The sequence below is a fragment of the Procambarus clarkii genome, chromosome 69 (genome assembly GCF_040958095.1).
Source record: "Procambarus clarkii isolate CNS0578487 chromosome 69, FALCON_Pclarkii_2.0, whole genome shotgun sequence".
In the NCBI taxonomy this organism is placed as follows: domain Eukaryota; kingdom Metazoa; phylum Arthropoda; class Malacostraca; order Decapoda; family Cambaridae; genus Procambarus; species Procambarus clarkii.
The window spans coordinates 24,980,290-25,007,593 of record NC_091218.1 but is presented as its reverse complement, the minus strand read 5'-3'; the positions used below and the strand labels follow the sequence as shown (position 1 = coordinate 25,007,593).

General features: G+C 41.4%; 1 protein-coding gene across 1 annotated transcript; it reads left to right on the top strand.

The window, feature by feature from the left end:
* Positions 1–13,523: 13,523 nt before the first annotated feature.
* ND-B8 (NADH dehydrogenase (ubiquinone) B8 subunit) lies at positions 13,524–26,882 on the top strand. The gene is made up of 3 exons (XM_069311261.1): positions 13,524–13,683; positions 21,873–21,979; positions 26,728–26,882. The coding sequence occupies exons 1-3, from the start codon at positions 13,589–13,591 to the stop codon at positions 26,814–26,816; spliced, it is 291 nt and encodes a 96-aa protein (XP_069167362.1). The 5' UTR covers positions 13,524–13,588; the 3' UTR covers positions 26,817–26,882.
* The last annotated feature ends 422 nt before the right edge of the window (positions 26,883–27,304 follow it).

Below are 27,304 nucleotides of genomic sequence, written 5' to 3'. Positions count from 1 at the left end.
ACACTGACTTTACTTAATAATTTACTTAGGAACTCTGCGAATAGCACATCCTGGCTGACTTTACTTAATAATTTACTTAGTAACTCTGCAAATAGCACATCCTGGCTGACTTTACTTAATAATTTACTTAGGAACTCTGCAAACAGCACATCCTGGCTGACTACTTAATAATTACATAGTAACTCTGCAAATAGCACATCCTGGCTGACTTTACTTAATAATTTAATTAGTAACTCTGCAAATAGCACATCCTGGCTGACTTTACTTAATGACGTAAGGCAAGGAAAAATGAACAAACATACTGAACACAGCAACGCGAAATTAAACATGCGACATGAGCAAAGCATCAACTGTCGGAGTAAATTAAGGTAGGCTGTTTGGGAAAAGGAATCCGAGGTAATCTGAAAGCAGGAGGCATGTTAGTGCTGAAATGTAGAACGTGATTAAGAGGAAGGGCAAGGCATGTCGCGAGATGTCTGCCAGTACAAAATAAGGAACCTTCCATATAAAGTGTGTAAAAACATAGTTTACATTGTCTTAGGAAGGCAAAGAACGGGATATCATTAAATATACGAGGTTCCCGACGACGCTTCGACGCCGCCATCTGCTGGAGTGTACCGTGCCCCAGGCAACGTGGGGGCCACCCCCCTGTCCAGGTCACCTGAATAGGGCAAGGCATGGCACGTGATATCTGCAGGTACAAAATAAGGGTATACAATCGGCGTGCATATATAACCATTTTTACATTAAGAGAACGGAGGTGAAGCATAACATAAATATAACCAAATAAGTAACGTGAATAAACTGCAAGAGCCAAGCGTAAATACTGTAACCACTGAGGAAACTAAACTGCAAAGCTAAGCATAAACTACTGTAACTACCGATGAAACTAGGCAAAAAAGGTTTTGCGGCACTCCTGCTGCGGCACATTCAAAAAAAAGAGAAAAGGGAGACCCCAGGAAAGGGGGGGGGGAAACGTAGCCTGAATAAACAAGCGAGAAGCAAGGGGGCCGCAACACCGAAGGCAAGGCGAACTAGAAGACCTTACAGACGTAGAAGCAACAAGCGTAGTTGAACGACAGAGGAACCGGGGGAAGAACATAGCTAACAGCGAGACTAGGCGTAAACGAGAATAAAGAAAGGGGAACCCAACAAGTGCAGGGCCGGAGGCATAAAGCAAGAGGCGAGGGGCCACAACTGCACCTCGCGCATCCTGGCTGCCTAGAAGCCACAGCGAAGGAAAGGGGACTACTAACTGAAGACACTGCCAAGGAAACAAAGGATGGCTGAGACAAAGAATAACGTAAGCTAAATGTAACAAATCGCCCTATAGTAAACAAAAAATGTTTTTATAACAAACATAAAGGATGCACGACACAAGTGTAACCAAATAAGTAACAGGGATGAATAGTGGTGAATGGGACATTTCGCCCTATAATAAATAGAAACATACTTAATGACAACCATAAATGAAGCACAGCACAAATGTTACCAAATAAGTAAGATGTATTAAATTGTGGTAGGCTAAATGGAACATATCGCCCTAGAATAAATAAAACCAATTTTACATTAAGCAACGGAGGAAAGCATAACATAAATAACCATAGAAGTAACGTGAATAAACTGCAATAGCCAAGCATAAACTACTGTAACTACCTATGAATCTAGGCAAATTGCAGGGCCAGGAAACGTGAAGCTAAAATAAGGGCCCGCGAAACTGCAAATAGCACAGCCTGTCTGACTTTACTTAATAATTCTAGGAACTCTGCAAAACACATCCTGTCTGACTTTACTTAATAATTCTAGAAACTCTGCAAAACACATCCTGGCTGACTTTACTTAATAATTTCTTAGTAACTCTGCAACGAGCACTGCCTGGCTGACTTCACTTAATAATTTACTTAGTAATTCTGCAAATAGCACATCCTGGCTGACTTTACTTAATGAGGAAGGCAGGGTAACATAGGCAAGCATACTGAACACAGCAACGTACAAATAAACGTGCGGCAAGCAACGCATCAACTGTCGGGGTAAATTAAGGAGGCTGGTTGGGAAAGAGAGTCGAGGAACCTGAAACAGGAGGCATGTTAGCGCTGAAATGTAGAACATAATTATGAAAAGAATTACTATATATTTTAATATAAACGAATTAATAAATATAATATAAAGAATTACTATATATTTTAATATAAACGTTATATATTTACTAATTTAGATTTGAAACTTTATATATTTACATGTTCAATATTAAGTTTTATATAATATCAACTTTGTTAAGTCTATAATATAAACCGTGTTTAATATAAACTTTATATAATTACTTACTTTATGAGAACTTTATATATTTACATGTTCTGCAGAATTTAATCTTCAATAAACTTTAACGCCCCATACTGCCAGTATCTTTCTCCCCCTGGTCAGAAAATGGTCACTGCTTGCATCACAAGCGGGGATGTTTCTGGCGGGGGAGAAAGAAACAATTGCGCAGCGCGTCCCGCGGCGTTGCGCGGGCAGTTTGGGGCCGTATAAATACGGGCGCACAATGGGGCTCTGCCTCACTCCGCCTGCCCTCGCCGCTGCCCTCGCAAAACCCCATTCTACGTTATCGCCTCTCGCTTTTGGGCCTATGTCCTTTCTCAGACCGGGTTGTGTGCCGTCCAGCGCGCCTCGGCGACGTTATCTTTTCTTCGGCCCTCTGTCATTTCCGCCCCCCCCACAGCCGTGCGGGCTCGCCTGTGGGAAACGTCCCCTTGGTTCCTCCTACGTCTGCGTGTCTGTTAAATCTGTTATTGTTGGACTCGCAATTTGATTTGTATTTATTACGGCAAATTTTTCTCCCGCAATTTACTCTTTGTTTATGTTTCACGTTCAATTTGTTATTAAGGGACTATCAATTAGGATTTGTATTAATCTATTGCTTTGCCTCTCTGCCTTTAAGTTAATTTCAGCTAAGGTACGCTAGTTGCAGTGCATTCGGGTGGGCCCCCCCCCCCACAATTTTTTTTTTTTTTTTTTTTCCTCCGGTTATTTCGTCCTATTACACTCGTTTCCCTCATTATATATTCTGATTATTGTGCATTATATTTGACCACCCATTCTTCATCGTATCGACAGTACATTAAGGTACATTCGGATGCTACCGAGAAGTTTAGCATGGCCTCACGCACGGTGTCATGCAAAAAACTGGCCATTCGGCCTTCCTTTCGGCAAGCTCAAGCCAGTCAGTTAGCATGACGTCGGCCAGCTTGTGGTTGGCCAGCGCAGCCAGCATGCTGTTGGCCATACGGTCGCTAACGTTCTTTGGCCATCCGGCCTTCTGGGCTATTTTACTCTTCTTGTTCCTTCGCCATTGTTGTTTCCTACTACGTAATAGTATTCTATTTAATTTTACCTCATCTATCATTAGGTTAGGGGCCCTTACCTCCAACCGCTATTCCTTCCACTGCGCTCTGCCCGCTTGGCGCTCAATGCCGGTTTCTTCTGTTCCCTTTATTCGCAGCCACGACAAGCCGGAACCCCCCCCCCCCCCCCTTCACACCCTACTGCGGCGAGGAAGAGAACGCGAGCCGGATATTCCTCTGATCACCATCAATGCACGCAGCGGTGCCGGGATGCAGCCGCCCAGGGCCTACGTTAATACTATTATCTTCTCTTTATTTGCTGGGCTATATATGGCAGTATTAATATTATTCCGTACCGTTACTGTCATTCCAGTATTATTTTATTAGTATTGTATTGATATGCATTCCAGTATTGTTTTATATAATATCAACTTTGTTAAGTCTATAATATAAACCGTGTTTAATATAAACTTTATATAATTACTTACTTTATGTGAACTTTATATATTTACATGTTCTGCAGAATTTAATCTTCAATAAACTTTAACGCAATTAATTAGCAATTAATTTTGCGAGGGCAGCGGCGAGGGCAGGCGGAGTGAGGCGGAGCCCCATTGTGCGCCCGTATTTATACGGCCCCAAACTGCCCGCGCAACGCCGCGGGACGCGCTGCGCAATTGTTTCTTTCTCCCCCGCCAGAAACATCCCAGCTTGTGATGCAAGCAGTGACCATTTTCTGACCAGGGGGAGAAAGATACTGGCAGTATGGGGCGTTAAAGTTTATTGAAGATTAAATTCTGCAGAACATGTAAATATATAAAGTTCACATAAAGTAAGTAATTATATAAAGTTTATATTAAACACGGTTTATATTATAGACTTAACAAAGTTGATATTATATAAAACTTAATATTGAACATGTAAATATATAAAGTTTCAAATATAAATTAAGTAAATATATAACGTTTATATTAAAATATATAAAGTAAATATATAAAGTAAATATATAAAGTAAGAATTAACAGTAACAATTCCAAGGACTAGATTTAACTTAAAAGGTACATCCGTAGTAAGAATGAGACCTTAGCCTATAGTGACATGGAAACTAATTCTGCAGAAACCTAAAGGTTAACTGGTACTAGAATTAAGGCCGAGTGCAAATGTGTAGTAATTATATAACACTAGGATATAACAGGCAGGACACAAAGAATAACTAATAAGTGAGAGACCATATAACACGTAATGTACCCGGCCAAGAGGCCGTAAAAGACCTAATGGATAAGGAGAAGGGGGTGTGACTACAAGTAGGGCTTACTAGCACCTAGACTGGGCAAAGTATTAGCTGCGGACAGCGGGACACTTGGGGACCGGCGCTGCACCCCCACCGCAGGCCAGCGGCCGGACCCCCCCCCCCCGAAGGGCGAGTGCCAGCTGGCCGCGTGAGGCACTCAATGTAGCAAAGCAACAACGTCCCGTCTGACGTAGGATGTGAGCACTACTCTTCCGCCTGCCGTCTGCCATTATTTCTGATGTGGCGAGCCCGTCCCGAGACAGCTGGGTGCGGAGCGTAGTCATCTGAAGTCAAGCCTAGCGCCGAGAGGGCAGCGCGTAGGATCCTGGAGAAATCTCGCCTGGTGACAGGAGCGCTTGTAGGATCTGTGCTTGTAGGATCCGAAGAGTGTTGATTCCTGACCATGTAAGCGATACCTGGTCCAGTCGGAGCGTGCGTCGATTTTTTGTCGCGTAGCTCACCTCCCCGGGCTGAAAGATATAAGGCAGTAAGGGTGGGCAGAAGCGGCGTGCAGTGTTATCGTGACAGGCAAGAGCACAGACGAGAGGGAAACCCTAGCTGAATCCATACGGAGACGAAAAAACGGGGGAGGGAGCCCGGCAGCAGGAATTAAGAGAACCCTTAATTAACAATCCTGGATGAATAAAGAGCATCCGAATAATTATACTGTAGCAATGAAGGGGGCTAACAATTCTAAGAATCTTCCAGCAAACGGAAGGGGGAAGCACCTTTGCTAAGAGCAAAGGTGGGAGAAAACCAGTAGGAGAACAGCAAGGAAGCACAAAGCAACTATAACAGGGTAAGACGAAACACTATAAATCTTGAATATAAACAATACATATACCAAGAACGGGTATAACAACTAAGCAACATATACATAAACAATAAAAAGGAATAAGAACCAATTCTTAAAACCAAATCTATAACATGCTTGTGTTCTAAGCGGATGTAGAATGTGAGCGGGGAACATTACCCTTGGTCTCTATCCCATCTCTGCCTCCAGTCGGGTGATTGGGCTGGATAGAAGCCAAGGAGTCTGCCTTAAGTGGCCGCTGAGTGTAGTCTTGTGTTGTCAATGAGCGTCTGCGAGCCGCAGCTAGTACGCCGTGAACTTCGGCAACATCTTTAGAACAGGAGCAAAGTGAAATCGACGGCAGGGAGCTGCCATTCAGTAACTGTAATAAGGATAATAATAAGAATACAATGTCGTAAATAATCGTACAATGAAGAATACAATGTAATATCGTAAATAACCGATGACGGCAAGTGCCGCAGAATGGAAGAAATTAAGAAAGCAACGCCAAACCATAATAGCAATTTATATTTAATAAAATACTACTGGAATGACAGGAACGGTACGGAATAATATTAATACTGCCATATAGCCCAGCAAATAAAGAGAAGATAATAGTATTAACGTAGGCCCTGGGCGGCTGCATCCCGGCACCGCTGCGTGCGTTGATGGTGATCAGAGGAAATCCGGCTCGCGTTCTCTTCCTCGCCGCAGTAGGGTGTGGAAGGGGGGGGGGGGTTCCGGCTTGTCGTGGCGAGGGCAGCGGCGAGGGAAGGCGGAGTGAGGCAGAGCCCCAGTGTGCGCCCGTATTTATATGGCCCCAAACTGCCCGCGCAACGCCGCGGGACGCGCTGCGCAATTGTTTCCTTCTCCCCCGCCAGAAAAATCCCCGCTTGCGATCAAGCAGTGACCATATATCTACGTTAATTTTAACTCCAATAAAAAAAAATTGACCTCATTCGTAATGAAATGGGTAGCTTTATCATTTCATGAGAAAAAAATTAGAGAAAATATATTAATTCAGGAAAACTTGGCTTAATAGGCAAATCGGGTCTTGCATAGTAGGCCGAGAAGTGCATTCTGGCTACTAGGTACGACATATATATATAATATATATATATATATATATATATATATATATATATATATATATATATATATATATATATATATATATATATATAAAGAACACTGTTTCCCAAAAACGGTGGGTTTTCTGAGTGGAAGAAAACGTATGTCTGGAAGCCGACTTTAACCGCCCCAAGCTGCGCGCGCATTGACCCGAGGTTATATAAACCGGCGGAGACGGCGTGGGCCCCCTTTCCCCAAGCCAGCAGCTGCTCTTACATAACGCCCACCCTCCTCCCGGGATCCTCTGCATCCCCTGTTTTAATTTTGAAAGGGACGGCCCACAGATGTGCTCAAGGGGCACTTGCTCTAGCATGCTAAACATTTGCTGTATCTTTGGGGGTGCTCCGCCGGAACCCCCAAAGTGATAAGCCTGCAGATAGCTAAGAAATATTCCCATGAATTGTAATTAGTCTAATTAATGCAACTTTCATTTACACCTATGGATGTAGTTATTAATTGTAATTGATCTCTACTTTATCATTAAGGATTATTCATTATAATTATTCCTTAATACTTTATTGTTATGCACTAGTCAATAATTATTTATCATTCATCCAAATTAGCTATTGGATTCATTAAAATAATTGCTTATCATTATACTATTTATTATTATTATTTATTATATAATAATAATTTTATCTATTAATTTGTTATTTATTAATTTATATAATAAATTAATTTATTATATATTAATTTTATATATTAATTTATTATTCATTATAAAATAAACAAGTCCCCAATCTGAGCACGTTTTCTTCCAACCTCAGAAAATATATATATATATATATGTCGTACCTAGTAGCCAGAACTCACTTCTCAGCCTACTATGCAAGGCCCGATTTGCCTAATAAGCCAAGTTTTTTCTGAATTAATATATTTTCTCTAATTTTTTTCTTATGAAATGATAAAGCTACCCTTTTCATTATGTATGAGGTCAATTTTTTTTTATTAGAGTTAAAATTAACGTAGATATATGACCGAACATAACCAACCCTACCTAACCTAACCTAACCTATCTTTATAGGTTAGGTTGGGTTAGGTAGCAGAAAAAGTTAGGTTAGGTTAGGTTAGGTAGGTTAGGTAGTCGAAAAAACATTAATTCATGAAAACTTGGCTTATTAGGCAAATCGGGCCTTGCATAGTAGGCCAAGAAGTGAGTTCTGGCTATTAGGTACGACATATATATATATATATATATATATATATATATATATATATATATATATATATATATATATATATATATATATATATATATATGTCGTACCTAGTAGCCAGAACTCACTTCTCAGCCTACTATTCAAGGCCCGATTTGCCTATTAAGCCAAGTTTTCCTGAATTAATATATTTACTATAATTTTTTTCTTATGAAATGATAAAGCAACCCTTTTCTCTATGTATGAGGTCAATTTTTTTTTATTGGAGTTAACATTAACGTAGATATATGACCGAACCTAACCAACCCTACCTAACCTAACCTAACCTATATATATAGGTAAGGTTAGGTTAGGTAGCCAAAAAAAGCTAGGTTAGGTTAGGTTAGGTAGGTTAGGTAGACGAAAAAACATTAATTCATGAAAACTTGGCTTATTAGGCAAATCGGGCCTTGAATAGTAGGCTGAGAAGTGCGTTCTGGCTATTAGGTACGACATATATATATATATATATATATATATATATATATATATATATATATATATATATATATATATGTCGTACCTAATAGCCAGAACGCACTTCTCAGCCTACTATGCAAGGCCCGATTTGCCTAATAAGCCAAGTTTTCATGAATTAATTGTTTTTCGACTACCTAACCTACCTAACCTAACCTAACCTAACATTTTCGGCTACCTAACCAAACCTAACCTATAAAGATAGGTTAGGTTAGGTTAGGTAGGGTTGGTTAGGTTCGGTCATATATCTACGTTAATTTTAACTCCAATAAAAAAAAATGACCTCATACATAATGAAATGGGAAGCTTTATCATTTCATAAGAAAAAAATAAGAAAAAATATATTAATTCAGGAAAACTAAGCTTATTAGGCAAATCGGGCCTTGAATAGTAGGCCAAAAAGTGAGTTCTGGCTACTAGGTACGACATATATATATATATATATATATATATATATGTCGTACTTAGTAGCCAGAACGCACTTCTCAGCCTACTATGCAAGGCCCGATTTGCCTAATAAGCCAAGTTTTCATGAATTAATTGTTTTTCGGTAACCTAACCTACCTCACCTAACCTAACCTAACTTTTTAGGCTACCTAACCTAACCTAACCAATAAAGATATGTTAGGTTAGGTTAGGTAGGGTTGGCAAGGTTCGGTCATATATCTACGTTAATTTTAACTCCAATAAAACAAAATTGACCTCATACATAATGAAATGGGTAGCTTTATTATTTCATAAGAAAACAAATAGAGAAAATATATTAATTCAGGAAAACTTGGTTTATTAGGCAAATCGGGCCTTGCATACTAGACCGAAAAGTGCGTTCTGGCTACTAGGTACGACATATATATATATATATATATATATATGTCGTACCTAGTAGCCAGAATGCACTTCTCAGCCTACTATGCAAGGCTCAATTTGCCTAATAAGCCAAGTTTTCATGAATTAATTGTTTTTCGACTACCTAACCTACCTAACCTAACCTAACCTAACTTTTTCAGCTAGTTAGGTTAGGTACGACATATCTGGCTATTAGGTACGACATATATATATATATATATATATATATATATATATATATATATATATATATATATATATATATATATATATATATATATATATATATATATATATATATATATATATATATATATATATGTCGTACCTAGTAGCCAGAACTCACTTTTTGGCCTACTATTCAAGGCCCGATTTGCCTAATAAGTCAAGTTTTCCTGAATTAATATATTTTTTCTAATTTTTTTCCTTTGAAATGATAAAGCTACCCATTTCATTATGTATGAGGTCAATTTTTTTTTATTGGAGTTAAAATTAACGTAGATATATGACCGAACCTAACCAACCCTACCTAACCTAACCTAACCTATCTTTATAGGTTAGGTTTGGTTAGGTAGCCGAAAAAGTTAGGTTAGGTTAGGTTAGGTAGGTTAGGTAGTCGAAAAACAATTAATTCATGAAAACTTGGCTTATTAGGCAAATCGGGCCTTGCATAGTAGGCTGAGAAGTGAGTTCTGGCTACTAGGTACGACATATATATATATATATATATATATATATATATATATATATAATCTTTGGACAACACCCACCAGTGGGACTCGAACCCAGAAAGCACAACTACCTTCCAGTAGCTGGCATAACTAGTATGCTTTAACCCACTACGCCATCAGACCTTACAAAAGAAGTAGATAGTTCGAGAAGTAGATAGTTCTTCACTTGTGGTTTATGCAAGTATAGGCTTATAAGCTGGACACGAGTTCTCTCACATTGACAGTGGCTTGACGAAAATTGCAGACTGACCCCTCACTCATCTGGTGCCTTCGGGAGGTAGAGATGTTTGAGATATATATATCTCGAACTATCTACTTCTTTTGTAAGGTCTGATGGCGTAGTGGGTTAAAGCATACTAGTTATGCCAGCTACTGGAAGGTAGTTGTGCTTTCTGGGTTCGAGTCCCACTGGTGGGTGTTGTCCAAAGATTGTTTATCTTCACTTGTGGTTTATGCAAGTATAGGCTTATAAGCTGGACACGAGTTCTCTCACATTGACAGTGGCTTGACGAAAATTGCAGACTGACCCCTCACTCATCTGGTGCCTTCGGGAGGTAGAGATGTTTGAGATATATATATCTCGAACTATCTACTTCTTTTGTAAGGTCTGATGGCGTAGTGGGTTAAAGCATACTAGTTATGCCAGCTACTGGAAGGTAGTTGTGCTTTCTGGGTTCGAGTCCCACTGGTGGGTGTTGTCCAAAGATTGTTTATCTTCACTTGTGGTTTATGCAAGTATAGGCTTATAAGCTGGACACGAGTTCTCTCACATTGACAGTGGCTTGACGAAAATTGCAGACTGACCCCTCACTCATCTGGTGCCTTCGGGAGGTAGAGATGTTTGAGATATATATATCTCGAACTATCTACTTCTTTTGTAAGGTCTGATGGCGTAGTGGGTTAAAGCATACTAGTTATGCCAGCTACTGGAAGGTAGTTGTGCTTTCTGGGTTCGAGTCCCACTGGTGGGTGTTGTCCAAAGATTGTTTATCTTCACTTGTGGTTTATGCAAGTATAGGCTTATATATATATATATATATATATATATATATATATATATATATATATATATATATATATATATATATATATATATATATATATATATATATATATATATATATATATATATATATATATATATATATATATATGTCGTACCTAGTAGCCAGAACTCACTTCTCAGCCTACTATTCAAGGCCCGATTTGCCTAATAAGCCAAGTTTTCCTGAATTAATATATTTACTATAATTTTTTTCTTATGAAATGATAAAGCAACCCTTTTCTCTATGTATGAGGTCAATTTTTTTTTATTGGAGTTAAAATTAACGTAGATATATGACCGAACCTAACCAACCCTACCTAACCTAACCTATATTTATAGGTAAGGTTAGGTTAGGTAGCCAAAAAAAGCTAGGTTAGGTTAGGTTAGGTAGGTTAGGTAGACGAAAAAACATTAATTCATGAAAACTTGGCTTATTAGGCAAATCGGGCCTTGAATAGTAGGCTGAGAAGTGCGTTCTGGCTATTAGGTACGACATATATATATATATATATATATATATATATATATATATATATGTCGTACCTAGTAGCCAGAACTCACTTTTTGGCCTACTATTCAAGGCCCGATTTGCCTAATAAGCCAAGTTTTCCTGAAATAATATATTTTCTCTATTTTTTTTCTTATGAAAAGATAAATCGACCCATTTCATTATGTATGAGGTCAATTTTTTTTTATTGGAGTTAAAATTAACGTAGATATATGACCGAACCTAACCAACCCTACCTAACCTAACCTAACCTATCTTTATAGGTTAGGTTTGGTTAGGTAGCCGAAAAAGTTAGGTTAGGTTAGGTTAGGTAGGTTAGGTAGTCGAAAAACAATTAATTCATGAAAACTTGGCTTATTAGGCAAATCGGGCCTTGCATAGTAGGCTGAGAAGTGCGTTCTGGCTACTAGGTACGACATATATATATATATATATATATATATATATATATATATATATATATATATATATATATATATATATATATATATATATATATATATATATTATATATGTCGTACCTAGTAGCCAGAACGCACTTCTCAGCCTACTATGCAAGGCCCAATTTGCCTAATAAGCCAAGTTTTCATGAATTAATTGTTTTTCGACTACCTAACCTACCTAACCTAACCTAACTTTTTCGGCTACCTAACCTAACCTAACCTATAAAGATAGGTTAGGTTAGGTTAGGTAGGGTTGGTTAGGTTCGGTCATATATCTACGTTAATTTTAACTCCAATAAAAAAAAAATTACCTCATACATAATGAAATGGGTAGCTTTATCATTTCATCAGAAAAAAATTAGAGAAAATATATTAATTCAGGAAAACTTGGCTTATTAGGCAAATTGGGCCTTGAATAGTTGGCCTAGAAGTGCATTCTGGCTACTAGGTACGACATATATATATATATATATATATATATGTCGTACCTAATAGCCAGAACGCACTTCTCAGCCTACTATTCAAGGCCCGATTTGCCTAATAAGCCAAGTTTTCATGAATTAATGTTTTTTCGCCTACCTAACCTACCTAACCTAACCTAACCTAGCTTTTTTTGGCTACCTAACCTAACCTTACCTATAAATATAGGTTAGGTTAGGTTAGGTAGGGTTGGTTAGGTTCGGTCATATATCTACGTTAATTTTAACTCCAATAAAAAAAAATTGACCTCATACATAGAGAAAAGGGTTGCTTTATCATTTCATAAGAAAAAAATTATAGTAAATATATTAATTCAGGAAAACTTGGCTTATTAGGCAAATCGGGCCTTGAATAGTAGGCTGAGAAGTGAGTTCTGGCTACTAGGTACGACATATATATATATATATATATATATATATATATATATATATATATATATGCGAACAAGCCTGAATGGTCCCCAGGACTATATGCGAATGAAAACTCACACCCCAGAAGTGACTCGAACCCATACTCCCAGAAGCAACGCAACTGGTAACTACAGGGCGCCTTAATCCGCTTGACCATCACGGCCGTCAAAAGGAAGTGATAGCCGAGGCTATTTGAGCCACTTCCCCGACGGCAACTCGGATGGTAATCTTATAAGCGGATTAAGGCGCCCTGTAGTTACCAGTTGCGTTGCTTCTGGGAGTATGGGTTCGAGTCACTTCTGGGGTGTGAGTTTTCATTTTCATATATATATATATATATATATATATATATATATATATATATATATATATATGCAACAATGATCACAAAAACACTGATCCAAGTATGCAGAATAACCACATATGAAAAATAGAAAAAAAAAAAAAAATTTCTATTTTTCATATGTGGTTATTCTGCATATATATATATATATATATATATATATATATATATATATATATATATATATATATATATATATATATATATATATATATATATATATATATATATATATATATATATATATATATATATATATATATATATATATATATATATATATATATATATATATATATATATATATATATATATATATATATAAATAATATGTGTGTGTGTGTGTATGTGCAGAAATAATATTAATATAACAATTAACATCGTGTAGCGTACTCTATATATCAAAATATATTACTTTGAAACCCATATCATTCACTAAAAAGAATTGTGCTATTGTTATTACAAATGCGCTACTTTTAGAGCGTCAACTCGCTACTTTTAGCAGCTTAGACCTGGCAGCCGTGGCCGGGTGGCTGTATAATACAACGGGAAGATGGCTACGAGTTCCTCCATCATCAAGTTGGCTCCACACCTCCGTGAATTGCGTATTCATTTGTGTCAACGGTCTCCAGCCAGCCAGGGAGTCAGGTATTATCTGGAGATGTCAAGAATAACATCTGTATTGAAATAGTTCATGTTAAGTGTTGTGGTAGATGAGGTGTGGGCGGCCTAGGTCAGGACCCCAGGAGGTCAGGACCCCGGGAGGTCAGGACCCCGGGAGGTCAGGACCCCGGGAGGTCTGGACCCCAGGAGGTCAGGACCCCAGGAGGTCAGGACCCCAGGAGGTCAGGACCCCAGGAGGTCAGGACCCCAGGAGGTCAGGACCCCAGGAGGGGTCCGTCTAATTACCACAAGCTACACAAGCTTCATAAATCTTCCTGGAAATACGTTATTAATGAATAAATATATGTTAGGTTAGGCTGACCTAACTAACCTAACCTAAACTAACCTAACCTAATCTAACTTAACCAAACCTAACTTAACCTAACCTAACCTAACCGATGCTTGGATCGTCGACTTGAGTTGGCGTCACCAGCTCTTTATTTTTGTTTAATTTCTTTATAAAAAGGTACTTTTTCAGATTAATATGTTTTTTCGTGTTGTACATTCAGTACCAACGTTATAATGAGTAAATATATCATATTTATTCATTACTAATGTATTGCCAGAAAGCTTTGTGAAACTTGTGTAGCTTGTGGTAATTAGACGGACCGCCAAGGAGGTCAGGACTCTCGGGGGGGCCAGGACCCCAGGAGGTCAGGACCCGAGGCCGCACTCCCAATACCTGTATAATGTGTTTTTATTTATGTATTTATTTATTTATGTACAAGAAAGTACATGGGGTTTGAGAGTACATAATATGAGTGTTCTTACATTGTAAAGCCACTAAGACGCTCAGTGTTTTGGCCAGATCATTAAGCTAACAAGTACAGGTAAGATTAATAGGTACATTGTGACAAAACTTGAGTTTACCATAATGATTGCAATATAAATTGGCAGGAGTTATAACACTGGTGAAGTTACATATAATAATAATATTTATTTAGGAAAAGTACATGCATAGTTGTAAGAGACATTCTGTTTGATTTAAAGATAGAGGTAGTACATACTATACCTAAATCCACTAGTACGCATAGCGTTTCGAGCAAGGTGAGGTGGGGAAAAAAAAAACTTAGACTAAAACTTAATAGTAATATAGCTTAACCCTCAAACCGCTAGGGGCCCAAATGGAATTCACACCCACAGGCGCAACAAAAAAAAAAATCCAAAATTTTTTTTCGTCTTATAGAAGTGTTCATTTTTGTTCCCTGATCACGGAAAAAATAACAAAAAAATCGTAGGTGGCATATTTTAGCCGCAATAGGGTAAGGAAGTGTGGCAAAAAAGGGGCGTTGGCAGAGCCTTCGCCAGGCGAGGTCTACTCCGCCCGAGCTGTCAGACGGCAGTTGCCACAAATATATTATTACCTAATTATTTCAATGTCTCTGATTGATTTTTTCTTAGTTTTTTTGCAGTAATATTATTCCATATAGTGAATTGTGGTATATTTATATTATAAAATGTGTGAACCATCGCTGTACTCAAAATTATGGTGTGCATATTAGTGATTCAATTATTATGTTCATAAAACAATAAACAAATAGTTTTGCTGTTGTTACACTATATACACAGGTTATATATAAGTATTTGCATGTTTTGTACACCATAACGAACTACTAAGTTGGTCTTGTGAGTCAAAAAGCAACGAGGAGTGACCGCCAAACACCAGCGAGCCACTCACTGCCACTCCCTCACTCAACACCACCTCACTCACCCTCATTCACCTCCCACAATACTCCTTCTGTATTTTTTCACTATACACAGACGTTATATATACGTATTTACATGTTTTGTTCACCATAACTGTACATCTAAGCTTGTATGGTGAGTAAAGGCCATAAGACGTAGCTACTCTCACACTCAGCTGATCGGCGGCCGCCCTCATGGCCAGACGCACTAATATTTGTCCTCCAACAATATTGTTTGTGGTGTTATTACGCTCTATACACACATTATATATAAGTATCTACCTGTTTTATTCACCATACCTGGACAAATAAGCTGGCATGGTGCCCAAAGACCATAGTGGCCATCAGTAAACATGCCAAGTCGTGCAGACGACGCTTTTCCCTCACCAAAATGGTGGCTCCCAACCTTCTCCTCTCGCTGTTATCTCACACTATACACACGTTACATATAAGTATCTACATTTGTGTTCACCATATCGAACCACTAAGCTGGTATGGTGAGTGCAGTCAATAAATGGTGGTCACACAGTCAGAAAACAACGCCACAACCCTCCTTCCCACAGCCTTACTCCTCCCTCCATAGGGCACAGCGCTAAATATCACCACAATCCTGCTATTATCAGAATCCTGGTCAGTTTTATCACAGTCAGGGGGCTTCAGTAATACTATTGCTGCTAAATAATAGCAGTATCATTTATATTATGGTATTTGTAGGCGATGCTGTGGTCACAAGCTGAACAGCGGTGCTGTGAGCTCGTGCTGCGTGCGCCAGTCTTGGTGGCTTGCTCAATACTGACGCTGTAACACCCAAGAATGTTGGCCTGGATTTTTTTTCTAGGCGGCATCTGGCAACTATCGGTTGTGGCTGTACTATAGCTGCCCCTATCCCAGGCGGGGCGTTTAAATTATAGCGCTAGACACGAAATCATGTATAAATGATGTGCGCGGTTTCGGTTTTATCACTGATATCATTTATATATGATATGCGTGGTTTGAGGGTTAAAGTGTAAATTGCGTTGAAAGAAGAAAAAATAATAAAAGGGGGGAACATGGTAGAAAATAGCCAATATACAAGTTGGTCAACAAACAGCATTTTTTTTTGTTTTAAATAGTGACATAGGTTGATATTTAGAAGTAAGGTAGGTTACATGGAGTTAATTAGGTCGTACTTAGTTAGGTACTAAGTACCTAAGTAAGTAGTAAGTACTACTTACTTACCTTACTGACCAAAGTAATTAAGACTTAGTGGGTACAGTACTAAGTATTATGTAGTACTTAGTTACATCTTGAATACTTTAATTGGGAGGAGTAGGTAGTACAAAATAGCGAGTTTGAAGCACAAGGTAGGAAACTGTAGATGGAATTAGGTATTTTTTTGGTTTTACTTTTTGAACAAACTTTATTATGTACCCCATACCCATCTTGTGGGCGGTAGTGTAAAGGGTTACAGAGGCACATAATGGGCTCAGGGACTGAACCCCACAATTCTTTTAGCTAAGTAAGTTACAATCTTGATGAGATACAAAATTCAGTGCACATCGTCACATAACAACGGGCTCAAGACCGACCACAAGATGTTTTAAATTAAACAACTGATGTGTGAAGGGTTAGTAATTACCTAAGTGTAGTTACAGGATGAGAGCTACACTCGTGGTGTCCCGTCTACCCAGCACTCTTTGTCATATAACGCTTTGAAGCTACTGATGGTTTTGGCCTCCACCACCTTCTCACTTAACTTGTTCCATCCATCTACCACTCTGTCTGCGAAAGTGAATTTTCTTATATTTCTTCGGCATCTTTGTTTAGTTAGTTTAAATCTATGACCTCTTGTTCTTGAAGTTCCAGGCCTCAGGAAATCTTCCCTATCGATTTTATCAATTCCTGTTACTATTTTGTACGTAGTGATCATATCACCTCTTTTTCTTCTGTCTTCTAGTTTTGGCATATTTAATGCTTCTAACCTCTCCTCGTAACTCTTGTCCTTCAGTTCTGGGAGCCACTTAGTAGCATGTCTTTGCACCTTTTCCAGTTTGTTGATGTGCTTCTTAAGATATGGGCATCACACAACCGCTGCATATTTTAACTTTGGTCTAACAAAAGTTGTGAACAATTTCTTTAGTATTTCACCATCCATGTTCAGTGGTACCTTGGCTTACGAGCGCCCTTTTAAAAGTTTTTCCCCAAATTTGCCCAAAAACATATTTATAATCTTTCAAGTGTTCTGACATCAGGTTTCATGTTACATCTTTAATTTTGATATCAAATTGTGCGCAATGTAAAGATGCTCATTTTGAAACTATCCCAGAGTCAAGTAGATAAAAAGTGAATTTTATACAAATATTTTATTGTTGGACGCAAATGATGTCACAAGAATAGGACTCTGCAGAAAAACTGGTAACACATTGTCACAAGATAGGGAAAGGGTTAAATACATGGATAGTAAAATAATACAAAAATTCTTCAAGGTTTGTTAGACCAAAGTTGGAATATGCAGCATGGTATAGCCATGCTGCGTATACATAACTATACCAATAGCCATATGGCTATGGCTAATAGTATAGCCATATGGCTAATCCAACTTTACATAGCACCTCCAATACCATGAGCCTCTTATCATTTTAATCAATATTTCATGTGGCACTGTATCAAAAGCTTTGCTAAAGTCAAAGTACACAATGTCACAAACCTTACCACTATCAACTGCCTCAACAATGCTGGAATAAAATGATAGCAAATTTTTTAAACATGAATGGCCATTGGTAAAACAATGTTGTGAATCATTTATTTATCTATGTTTTTTAAGATAAAGATGAATGGTATTTGCACTTATCGATTCGAGCAACTTCCCCACAATAGACGTTAGCTATTTAGGCTAATTGGCCGATAGTTTAATGCAAGTGATCTATCTCCTTTCTTGAAAATTGATACCACATTAGCAACATTCCATGACTGGTAATGACCCTAATGATTTAATAAATATTGTAGACAATAGCTCGCAAAGCTCCTCTTTGCATTCTTTAAGCACCCTGGCAAACACTTTATGCAGTCCTGGGGATTAGTTTGGCTTGAGTTTCACTATTTGTTTAATAACATCCTCCCTGGTAACTGCTAAACTGGTCAACCTGTCCCCTTCCCCACCCACATAGACTTGTTCAGCTGAAGGCATAATGAAGACCGGCCCACCCCCCATGCCCAGAACTTTTGAATGTATTACACCCAAAAAATTTCTTAGGCCATTAAAATCAGCTTTTTGGAAATTTGGCACTTTAACTGAATTTTCTCTTACAATTCCATTCCATTTTATGCTAAATCTGATTTCTTTTGGATCACCGTTCCCTAGCTCACTCTCTATTTCGAAGTCATTAATTTGTTAACACCCTGTTAGTTAACACCAAGTCTAAAATATTATTTTCCCATGTTGGTTTCTTAATTTAAGGAAGCAATTGTCTATTCTAGAAAATCTTCTGCTTCGTTATTCTGTCTTAGTCTTCAGCTGGTTCGCGAAATATTTCTTATTTTTGCTGGTTCGCAAGTGTAAAAAGATTGAAGATACAGTCTCCGTGGTGTAGTGGTATACAGTCTCCGTGGTGTAGTGGTAAGACACTCGCCTGGCGTTCCGCGAGCGCTATGTCATGGGTTCGTATCCTGGCCGGGGAGGATTTACTGGGCGCAATTCCTTAACTGTAGCCTTTGTTTAACGCAACAGTAAAATGTGTACTTGGATGAAAAAACGATTCTTCGCGGCAGGGGATCGTATTCCAGGGACCTGCCCGAAACGCTACGCGTACTAGTGGCTGTACAAGAATGTAACAACTCTTGCATATATCTCAAAAAAAAAAAAAAAAAAAAAAAAAAAAAAAAAATAATGCTGATGTGGACATGCTCAAAACAGCAGCTGTTTGCTGTGATTGTCTGCTTCCTGCTGGAAACATCATAACTGCATTGTTTTCACTGATATCTTAACCTTGTACATAGTCTTTATCACAATTAGGATCTTTAATGATACCAGAAACATAAAATAATTATTTATTTTATCTATATTAAGTGATGCTGTAGGAAGAAGGTGCGTGGCAGTGCTGTGAGCGGCTGCACTATGCGCTACCCGTTGTCACCCATTCAATAACATAGTTCTCACTCTCAGGACGGGTGCCCACAATTTTTTCTGTTGAGAGCCCTGTCGGCTCACTGAAGCTATCTTACTGATCAAGTGCCATACTACTTAACACTTTCGCTCGGGGATGACGCAGCATTGCGTCATCCGTTTACTGGCGGTAATGCCGGGGATGACGCAGCATTTCGTCATCCACTTTAAAAATTCGCCAAAAATCAGGTTTGTATCCGATTTTTTGGGGACTGGTTTTAAAATGTGCGCCGATGTCTTCCCATTTCCTTTGTTGAGCCTCGTGGCCCTCAGGCGGCTTGGCACACGCCGTGGGCCCATTGTCTTTGCTCCACTGTTGTGACCAATGTCGTCTCCCCTCGCATCTCAAACGTGTGAACATTTCGGCTATTTTCCGTGGCTATATTTCTTACTGCGGCTTTAGAAACTATCTACGCTTACTCCACGATGGATAGTAATCATGAACAAGGCCCTTCCAGGAAGAAAATTGCGAAAGAAAGGCTTGAAAAGGGTGGGAATTGGGAGTGTTGTAGGAAGGCCTCTGAGCGCTCACTCACGGCTAACGCGTGGCCCGTCTTCAACTCGTCGGCGGTTGGAGCGTGACCAGGTGTTTTTTTTTATATGCTAATGTTCCTCTAGAGAATTTTATTACGAACCCATTGAGACCAAAATGAAAGACCTAGGACAAAAATTGAGGTGACCAGAGTGAAAATAGTGAAAACATTTTATCCCGTTTGCGCGCTCCCGGGTAACTCGTTCGCACTTTCTCTGTTTGCTGCGGGTAATTAGCCGGGCTTTTGGAGTTTATATGCATTTAGTGCTGTAGAGAATTTTATTGCGAACACAATGATACCAAATTTATTCTCGTAGAAGGAGAATTGAGGTGACAAAGTTGAAGAGAGTATACACTTTTCGGAATTAACGCGCGCTTCCGTGACACGCTGGGGCCCATATCGCCCTGTCGAGGGGTGGCGCGCGGGGTGAGCGAAAGTGTTAAGTGTCATCAGCCACAGTTCTTTGTAAGCCTTCTGGAGACCACGAGCCAGAACCTGGCCCTCTCAGAAAGGCAAAGGGAGCAGTGTCCCATGAACACTTTACATTTAAAGTACTGTACATGTCATCTAGTCATCGACCAGGGAAGGCACCCAGAAAGGTAGGTGAATCAAAACATACTACTACCTGGTTGAAAAGTGCGACCTACATCTTCACAAGAGCAAAAGAACTCCCCCCAAGAAGCAAACAAACAAGCAAAACTTCATCCAACTAACCCCCCCCCACTTGTTAGCTCCACCGTTAGACGGTTTAGGAGGGTGGAGTTAACCTGGGGGGGAGGGAAGGAGCCGGCCTGGTCAAGTCAGGCCGCAACCATCTACAGTAGTTCTTTGATGTAGTCGTGCCGAGTGGTCGCTGTCGCTCATGCTCCGTGTTCCTGTTTTCTTTGGTGTTTTTGCCCTTGTGACTGTGTTATAAAATGGATGTGTATTCACCTAGTTATGCTTGCAGGGGTTGAGCTCTGCTCTTTCGGCCCACCTCTCAACTGTCAATCAACTGTTTCTACTACTACTAATTTTTTTTCCCACGCCACACACACACACATACCCCAGGAAGCAGCCTGTGACAGCCGACTAACTCCCAGGTACCTATTTACTGCTAGGTAACAGGGGCATAGGGTGAAAGAAACTCTGCCTATCGTTTCTCGCCGGCGCCCGGGATCGAACCCGGGACCACAGGATCACGTGTCCAGTGTGCTGTCTGCTCGGTCGGCTGGCTCCCTAGCCAGGAGTTTTGAGTACTGGAGCAGCATGCACTTAGGGGCCACCCTCCCTAGGTGCTCCGAAAGTATTGCCCTTACGTCTCGGGGTTATTTCCTTGGGGCATTCGGGGATCATGAAAAATTTTACGAGTGAGCATTTACAAATTTTATGAAACTGAGCTCGTAACTCAAAAAATTTGTAAATAGGGACATTTGAGCCGAGGTTCTACTGTATAGCTACTTTGTTATTCATTTCAGTTAGACTGATTCTAATAGTATACTGTATTGCTGCATCTTCTCAGATTCATTCCTGAACATGGTTAACTGAGAAGCATCAAGGTCATCCTAAAACTAACAATCCCTAATTTTCAGGTATTCTTGAATATACTATATGGTAATACAATAGAATTATGAGGCAGTGGGCTGCCTAACTTGTTATAAACTCATTAACATTAGTGGTAATTTAAAAAAATATTACCTACAATGTCATTAATATTCCACAAAGGAATAATGTGATATTGATGCAGTTTTTAAATTTTTTGGTTAAACAGATTATAGAAAATGGCCATGTTGAAATTTATTAGTTTTCATAATGTAGCTTTGTTTTCATTTACAGAGACTTCATTGAGAAAAATTATGTTGCTCTGAAGAAAGCTAATCCCAAATTTCCCATCCTGATCAGAGAGTGCTCTGACATCCAACCAAAGGCATGGGCTAGATATGGTATGTGTTATTTGATCTCTTTTGATTGTTTAAATTTGATTCCTCTCAAGAGTTCCACCTTGTTGTGGTGAGGGGGCTTACCTATAACTTCCTGGGGCCAGTGGTGGTTACTTCATCTCCCATTCCTGCTCATCTCCAGGCATTGCTCATGAAAAATGAAACAAATGTAGAGCTCCCTTTCAGGTCATTGGACCACACACACCTGAGGGGTTCGGGGTAGTTCCATGGGGTTGACATTGGGGGTTGGGTTTCCTGGTTGGTGGGGTACAGAAAGAAAGGGAGAGAGAGGGGGGGGGGGGAAGAGAGAGGGGGGAGAGAGAGAGGGGGGAGAGAGAGAGGGAGAGGGGGGGGGAGAGAGGGAGAGGGGGGGAGAGAGAGAGAGAGAGAGAGAGGGGGGGGGCGAGAGAGAGAGAGAGAGGGGGGGGGGGCGAGAGAGAGAGGGGGGGGCGAGAGAGAGAGAGGGGGGGGCGAGAGAGAGAGAGAGAGGGGCGAGAGAGAGAGAGGGGGGGGCGAGAGAGAGAGAGAGAGGGGGGGGGGCGAGAGAGAGAGAGAGAGGGGGGGGGCGAGAGAGAGAGAGAGAGAGGGGGGGGCGAGAGAGAGAGGGGGGGGGCGAGAGAGAGAGAGGGGGGGGGCGAGAGAGAGAGAGAGAGAGGGGGGGCGAGAGAGAGAGAGAGAGAGGGGGGGCGAGAGAGAGAGAGAGGGGGGGGCGAGAGAGAGAGAGGGGGGGGGGGCGAGAGAGAGAGAGAGAGAGAGGGGGGGGGTGAGAGAGAGAGAGGGGGGGCGAGAGAGAGAGGGGGGGCGAGAGAGAGAGAGGGGGGGGCGAGAGAGAGAGGGGGGGGGCAAGAGAGAGAGAGGGGGGGGGCGAGAGAGAGAGAGAGGGGGGGCGAGAGAGAGAGAGGGGGGGGGCGAGAGAGAGAGAGGGGGGGCGAGAGAGAGAGGGGGGGCGAGAGAGAGAGAGAGAGGGGGGGGCGAGAGAGAGAGAGAGAGGGGGGGGCGAGAGGAGAGAGAGAGAGGGGGGGGGCGAGAGAGAGAGAGAGAGAGGGGGGGGCGAGAGAGAGAGAGGGGGGGGGGGCGAGAGAGAGAGAGAGAGAGAGAGGGGGGGGCGAGGAGAGAGAGAGAGAGGGGGGGGCGAGAGAGAGAGAGAGGGGGGGGGCGAGAGAGAGAGAGAGAGAGAGGGGGGGAGAGAGAGAGAGGGGGGGGGCAAGAGAGAGATGAGGGGGGGGGGCGAGAGAGAGAGGGGGGGTGAGAGAGAGAGGGGGGGCGAGAGAGAGAGAGAGAGAAGGGGGGGGCGAGAGAGAGAGAGGGGGGGGGGGCCAGAGACACAGAGAGAGAGAGAGAGAGAGAAAGAGAGAGAGAGAGGGGGGGCAGAGAGAGAGAGAGAGAGAGGGGGGGGGGGGCAGAGAAAGAGAGGGGGGGGCGCAAGAGAGAGAGAGAGAGGGGGGGGGGCGAGAGAGAGAGAGAGGGGGGGGGGCGAGAGAGAGAGAGAGAGAGGGGGGGAGAGAGAGAGAGAGAGAGGGGGGGAGAGAGAGAGAAGGGGCAAATCGTTCATTCCTAGGCCCACTCGCACTGGGAACTTGTTCAATAAACAGGTCGATACATGTGGAAATCAGGTCATTTAAGGCCTTGCCATCGTGGTCTAGCAATTGGTGAGAGGCAGGAGCGCCCTGTTCTGAACTCATGTTGCCCAGCCTATCGAAGAGCAGGCTGCAAAGAACGTGGCCATTGCCTCCTGGAGCATGGGAGTGTACAGCTTGGCCTCCGCAGCAGCAGCAGAGGCCAAGAGCCATGGATGTGGCCCCTTGCCAAGTGTCCCCACATCATCTGTGAGCCAATCAGTATTTAGCTCAAGGAGACCCAGGAACACAACAGAACCCAAATGAAGACAGGCATGAAGGTCATATGCTTTAAGCGCCACTGACAACAGAGGAACTTGGCATGGGGCTGTACGAGACCCACATCCCTTGAAAGAGCAAGAACGGGAGCAAACAGGCAATCATTGAGAGGCCCAAATCACAATCTCCAAGAAATGCTTTACAGTATGACACTATCATTGCAAAATAATTGCAGTTACTTATTTCTTCATCATCATTATTAAGTGGTGCTGTGGCCTTGACCTGCACAGCTGTGCTGTGAGTTCCTGCTGTATGTGCTAACCTTGGTAGCTCTGGCACTCTCACAGCCAAGAGACAATTTTTTTCTTTAAGATTGCGTCTGTTTACTGGAGTCGTGAGGCACAGGAAAAAATGCCATATGTATGTAAAAATACCATATGGCATCATGTACACCACCCCATACCCCATCAAATGTCTTAAGGTACTATGCACAGTGCAGTGGTTAAGTAATAATCAAAAGAAGGCACCAAGCCGGGAAGGCTATGTAGCACCATCAAATGTGCGGGATATTCATAGGGCGCTAAGGATGCCAATATGAGAACAAAAATGCATAAGGCGAAACGATATCAAAGGTATCTGATTCACCAAGAATTCTATCGAGGGACAAGTGACCGCGAGGGACGGTCGGGAAGCAAGACACACGCACATCCTGGCAGTCTGGACATTCAACAAGGATATGCACGATTGTAAGACGGACAAAGCAGTTTCGACAATAAGGAGCAGGGCGGTGCTCCATTTAGTGCCTGCGAGTTAAACATGTAACCTCACAAGAGCCATTTCCCTTCGCTGGTTACGGTGGTAGGAAGAAGGCCATGGGGAGACACTACTTTTAAGAACACGCAGTTTGTTACCAGTAACAGAAGAACAACGACCCTGCCAACGGCCAAGGATTGAGGAATGAATAACTGGGTAGAAGTCTGAATAAGGAACACCTTTACAGAAGATGTGACAAGTGCAGATAGTCTTCTTAGCAGCAGCGTCTGCACGCTCATTTAAGTACATACCAATAAGGCTGGGGAACCCAGAAAAACTCCACTATCTTAAATCTGCTGGAGATAGGAAACAGTCAATGTTGAATTTTGACTACCACAGGATGGATTGGATTAAAGGACTCCAGAGCCATGAGGGCACTGTGAGAGTCAACTACAACAACAAAGGAGAATTGACAGCGAGAAAGCAGTTGACGAAGAACATACAAAATAGCATAAAGTTCTACTGTGAAGATGCTAGTCTCTGGAGGCAGGCGAGACATACAGGTGTGGTCAGGAAAAACAAGAGAGTAGCCTATACCGTCTGCAGATTTAGACAAATTGATGAAGACAGAAATGGAGGGGGGAGTGCGAAGGAAAGTGTTAAAAAAAAAGGCGTTTCAGAACTGTAAGAAGGGGTAAAATGTGGGTCAAAGTTTTACAAAACTTAAGAAGGGGGGACCCTCGACGGAGGCAAGGACGGAACAACAATAGGAGAAATATTGGTAACACGAACCGAAAGAGAATCTTGTAAGCAAGACAACTGTCCAGAAAAGGTTAGTAAGCAAGACAACTGTCCAGAAAAGGTTAAGTGGTGAAGGGAAACGGACCACAGGAGGGGTAAAGTTCAAAGTACGACATAAGCAAAAGTGAGGGAGTTGTAAGGACCGTGCAAGGTAGCGAAGACAGTAGCGATCACGGCGATCCTGTAGAGACAGGACGCCAGTTTCAACATACAGGCTTAGGGTAAGAGTCGAACGAAAGGCACCAGAGCTGAGGCATAACCCAGTATGATGCAGAGCATCCAGACGGTGAAGAGTAGGAGGAGAAGTACACAAGCAAGCAGAGCAACTAAAGTCAAGCCTAGCCTCAGGCCGGGCTTGGGGAGTAGAAGAATTCCCAGAACCCCATCAACCAGGTATCAATCAGGAGGCAAAAACAATGAGCGTCGTCCTGAGACAAGGGGGATAGAGCAACTCACAAACTCGCACAAAGCGAGAGGGGACCCAGGGGTCGCATCCATTGGACCCTAGTGCTCCGGCTGGGTTTCCCAGGGCCATTAGACTGGGTCTGCTAAGGGTAATCCCCAGGCAGGGTTCTGCTAACCAGCGCCCAAGCTACCAATCAACACTACTAATGCTGAACCCTTGCGATGTGTCCACTCATGAGGGCGAAGCAGGGGGTACCACCAAACAAAAGCAACCCTAGTATAAACGGGGAGGAACACCAAGGCAGATGCCCACACCAGGCAAAAAGAAAAAGAAAAGAAAAAACCTTGCAAGAAGACAGCGTACCCAGAGGGAACAGAGCCAGCCGTTGTTATAGGTGAAAACTAGCTGCACAGTTCCCCACGCACATCACATCACCAGTGCAAAAACTACCACTTACCCCAAGGCAAACAAGGGTGGAAACCTCCCAAAACACTTGGGTGGTCAATTGCCAAGCAGCAGAAGACCAACAGAGGTAGACCCCAAGATAACTTGTGGAAGTGAACACCAAGCCCCTATGGCAGTACTTACAGGGCTTTCAGGGAAGGTGACCCTAAGCACCTGCAGTCCGAGTACCTGTGAATATTACTCCTAGCTCACATGCCACTGTAAGAGCAGTACTGAAACAGAGGACAGCACAGCAAGAGTCCGGAGCTGGAGCTACTCGACCATGCCATATCCCATCAGCTAAAGAACTACAGGGTGGATCGCCGGCGTGGGTGTCTGGAGCTCCCCCTTTTCCTTCCCGGGGAAGGTCAGTCCGGTAGCAAAATTAGCCACTGTACATTACAGTAATGTTAAATGGGAGTTTTATAGGTAAATTGTCATTGTAAATCTTCTTAAAATTATTTATAGTTGGGCCAACCCATTGTTAATTATAAATTTTTATCTCTTTACAGAGATGGGTCAAGAAAGTAGTGCATCGCTAGAAGGGTTGTCAGCTCAGCAAGTTGCGGAAGCTATTGCAAAGCTGAATGCATCTAAATAAGCATATTTAATTGCTTGTTATGTATATACTGTATGTTTGAAATATTCAATAAAAGTAGAATTTAAACTTTTCTTTTATCCACAATCTTGCAAGATTTTGCACTATGTATAGTACCTAGTTGGATAATGTGAGTGATCCAAAGTGTGTTGTAGAGAAACACCAAGTTGGGCCGTAACGTAAACAACGTGCGTTGGGTCGTTTAGTACATACGTACTAAAGTCCCGTAGACTTTATTGGAGATATTTGTGGCTGAAAGGGCATTTATATCAAATCTACCCATAAAAGAAAAACAATATGTAAAAGATCTGGGCATAATGATGTCTGAAAACCTGATGTTTAGTGATCATAACCAAATATAGCATCAGCTAGGGAAATGATAGGATGGATTATGAGAACCCTTGGCCAAATGTACAAAATTAGACCAGACCTGTATTGCGTTTGGGTAAACGAAGTGAATTTTGTGGATGTAGCCAAGAGTTTTGTAACTT

Bases quoted from the DNA above. Each gene is read 5' to 3' on its own strand.
- ND-B8 (XM_069311261.1), top strand. From the start codon at position 13,589: ATGGCTACGAGTTCCTCCATCATCAAGTTGGCTCCACACCTCCGTGAA. The intron at 13,684-21,872 runs GTATTATCTGGA...TTTCATTTACAG, and splicing joins CCAGCCAGCCAGGGAGTCAG to AGACTTCATTGAGAAAAATT. The intron at 21,980-26,727 runs GTATGTGTTATT...ATCTCTTTACAG, and splicing joins AAAGGCATGGGCTAGATATG to AGATGGGTCAAGAAAGTAGT.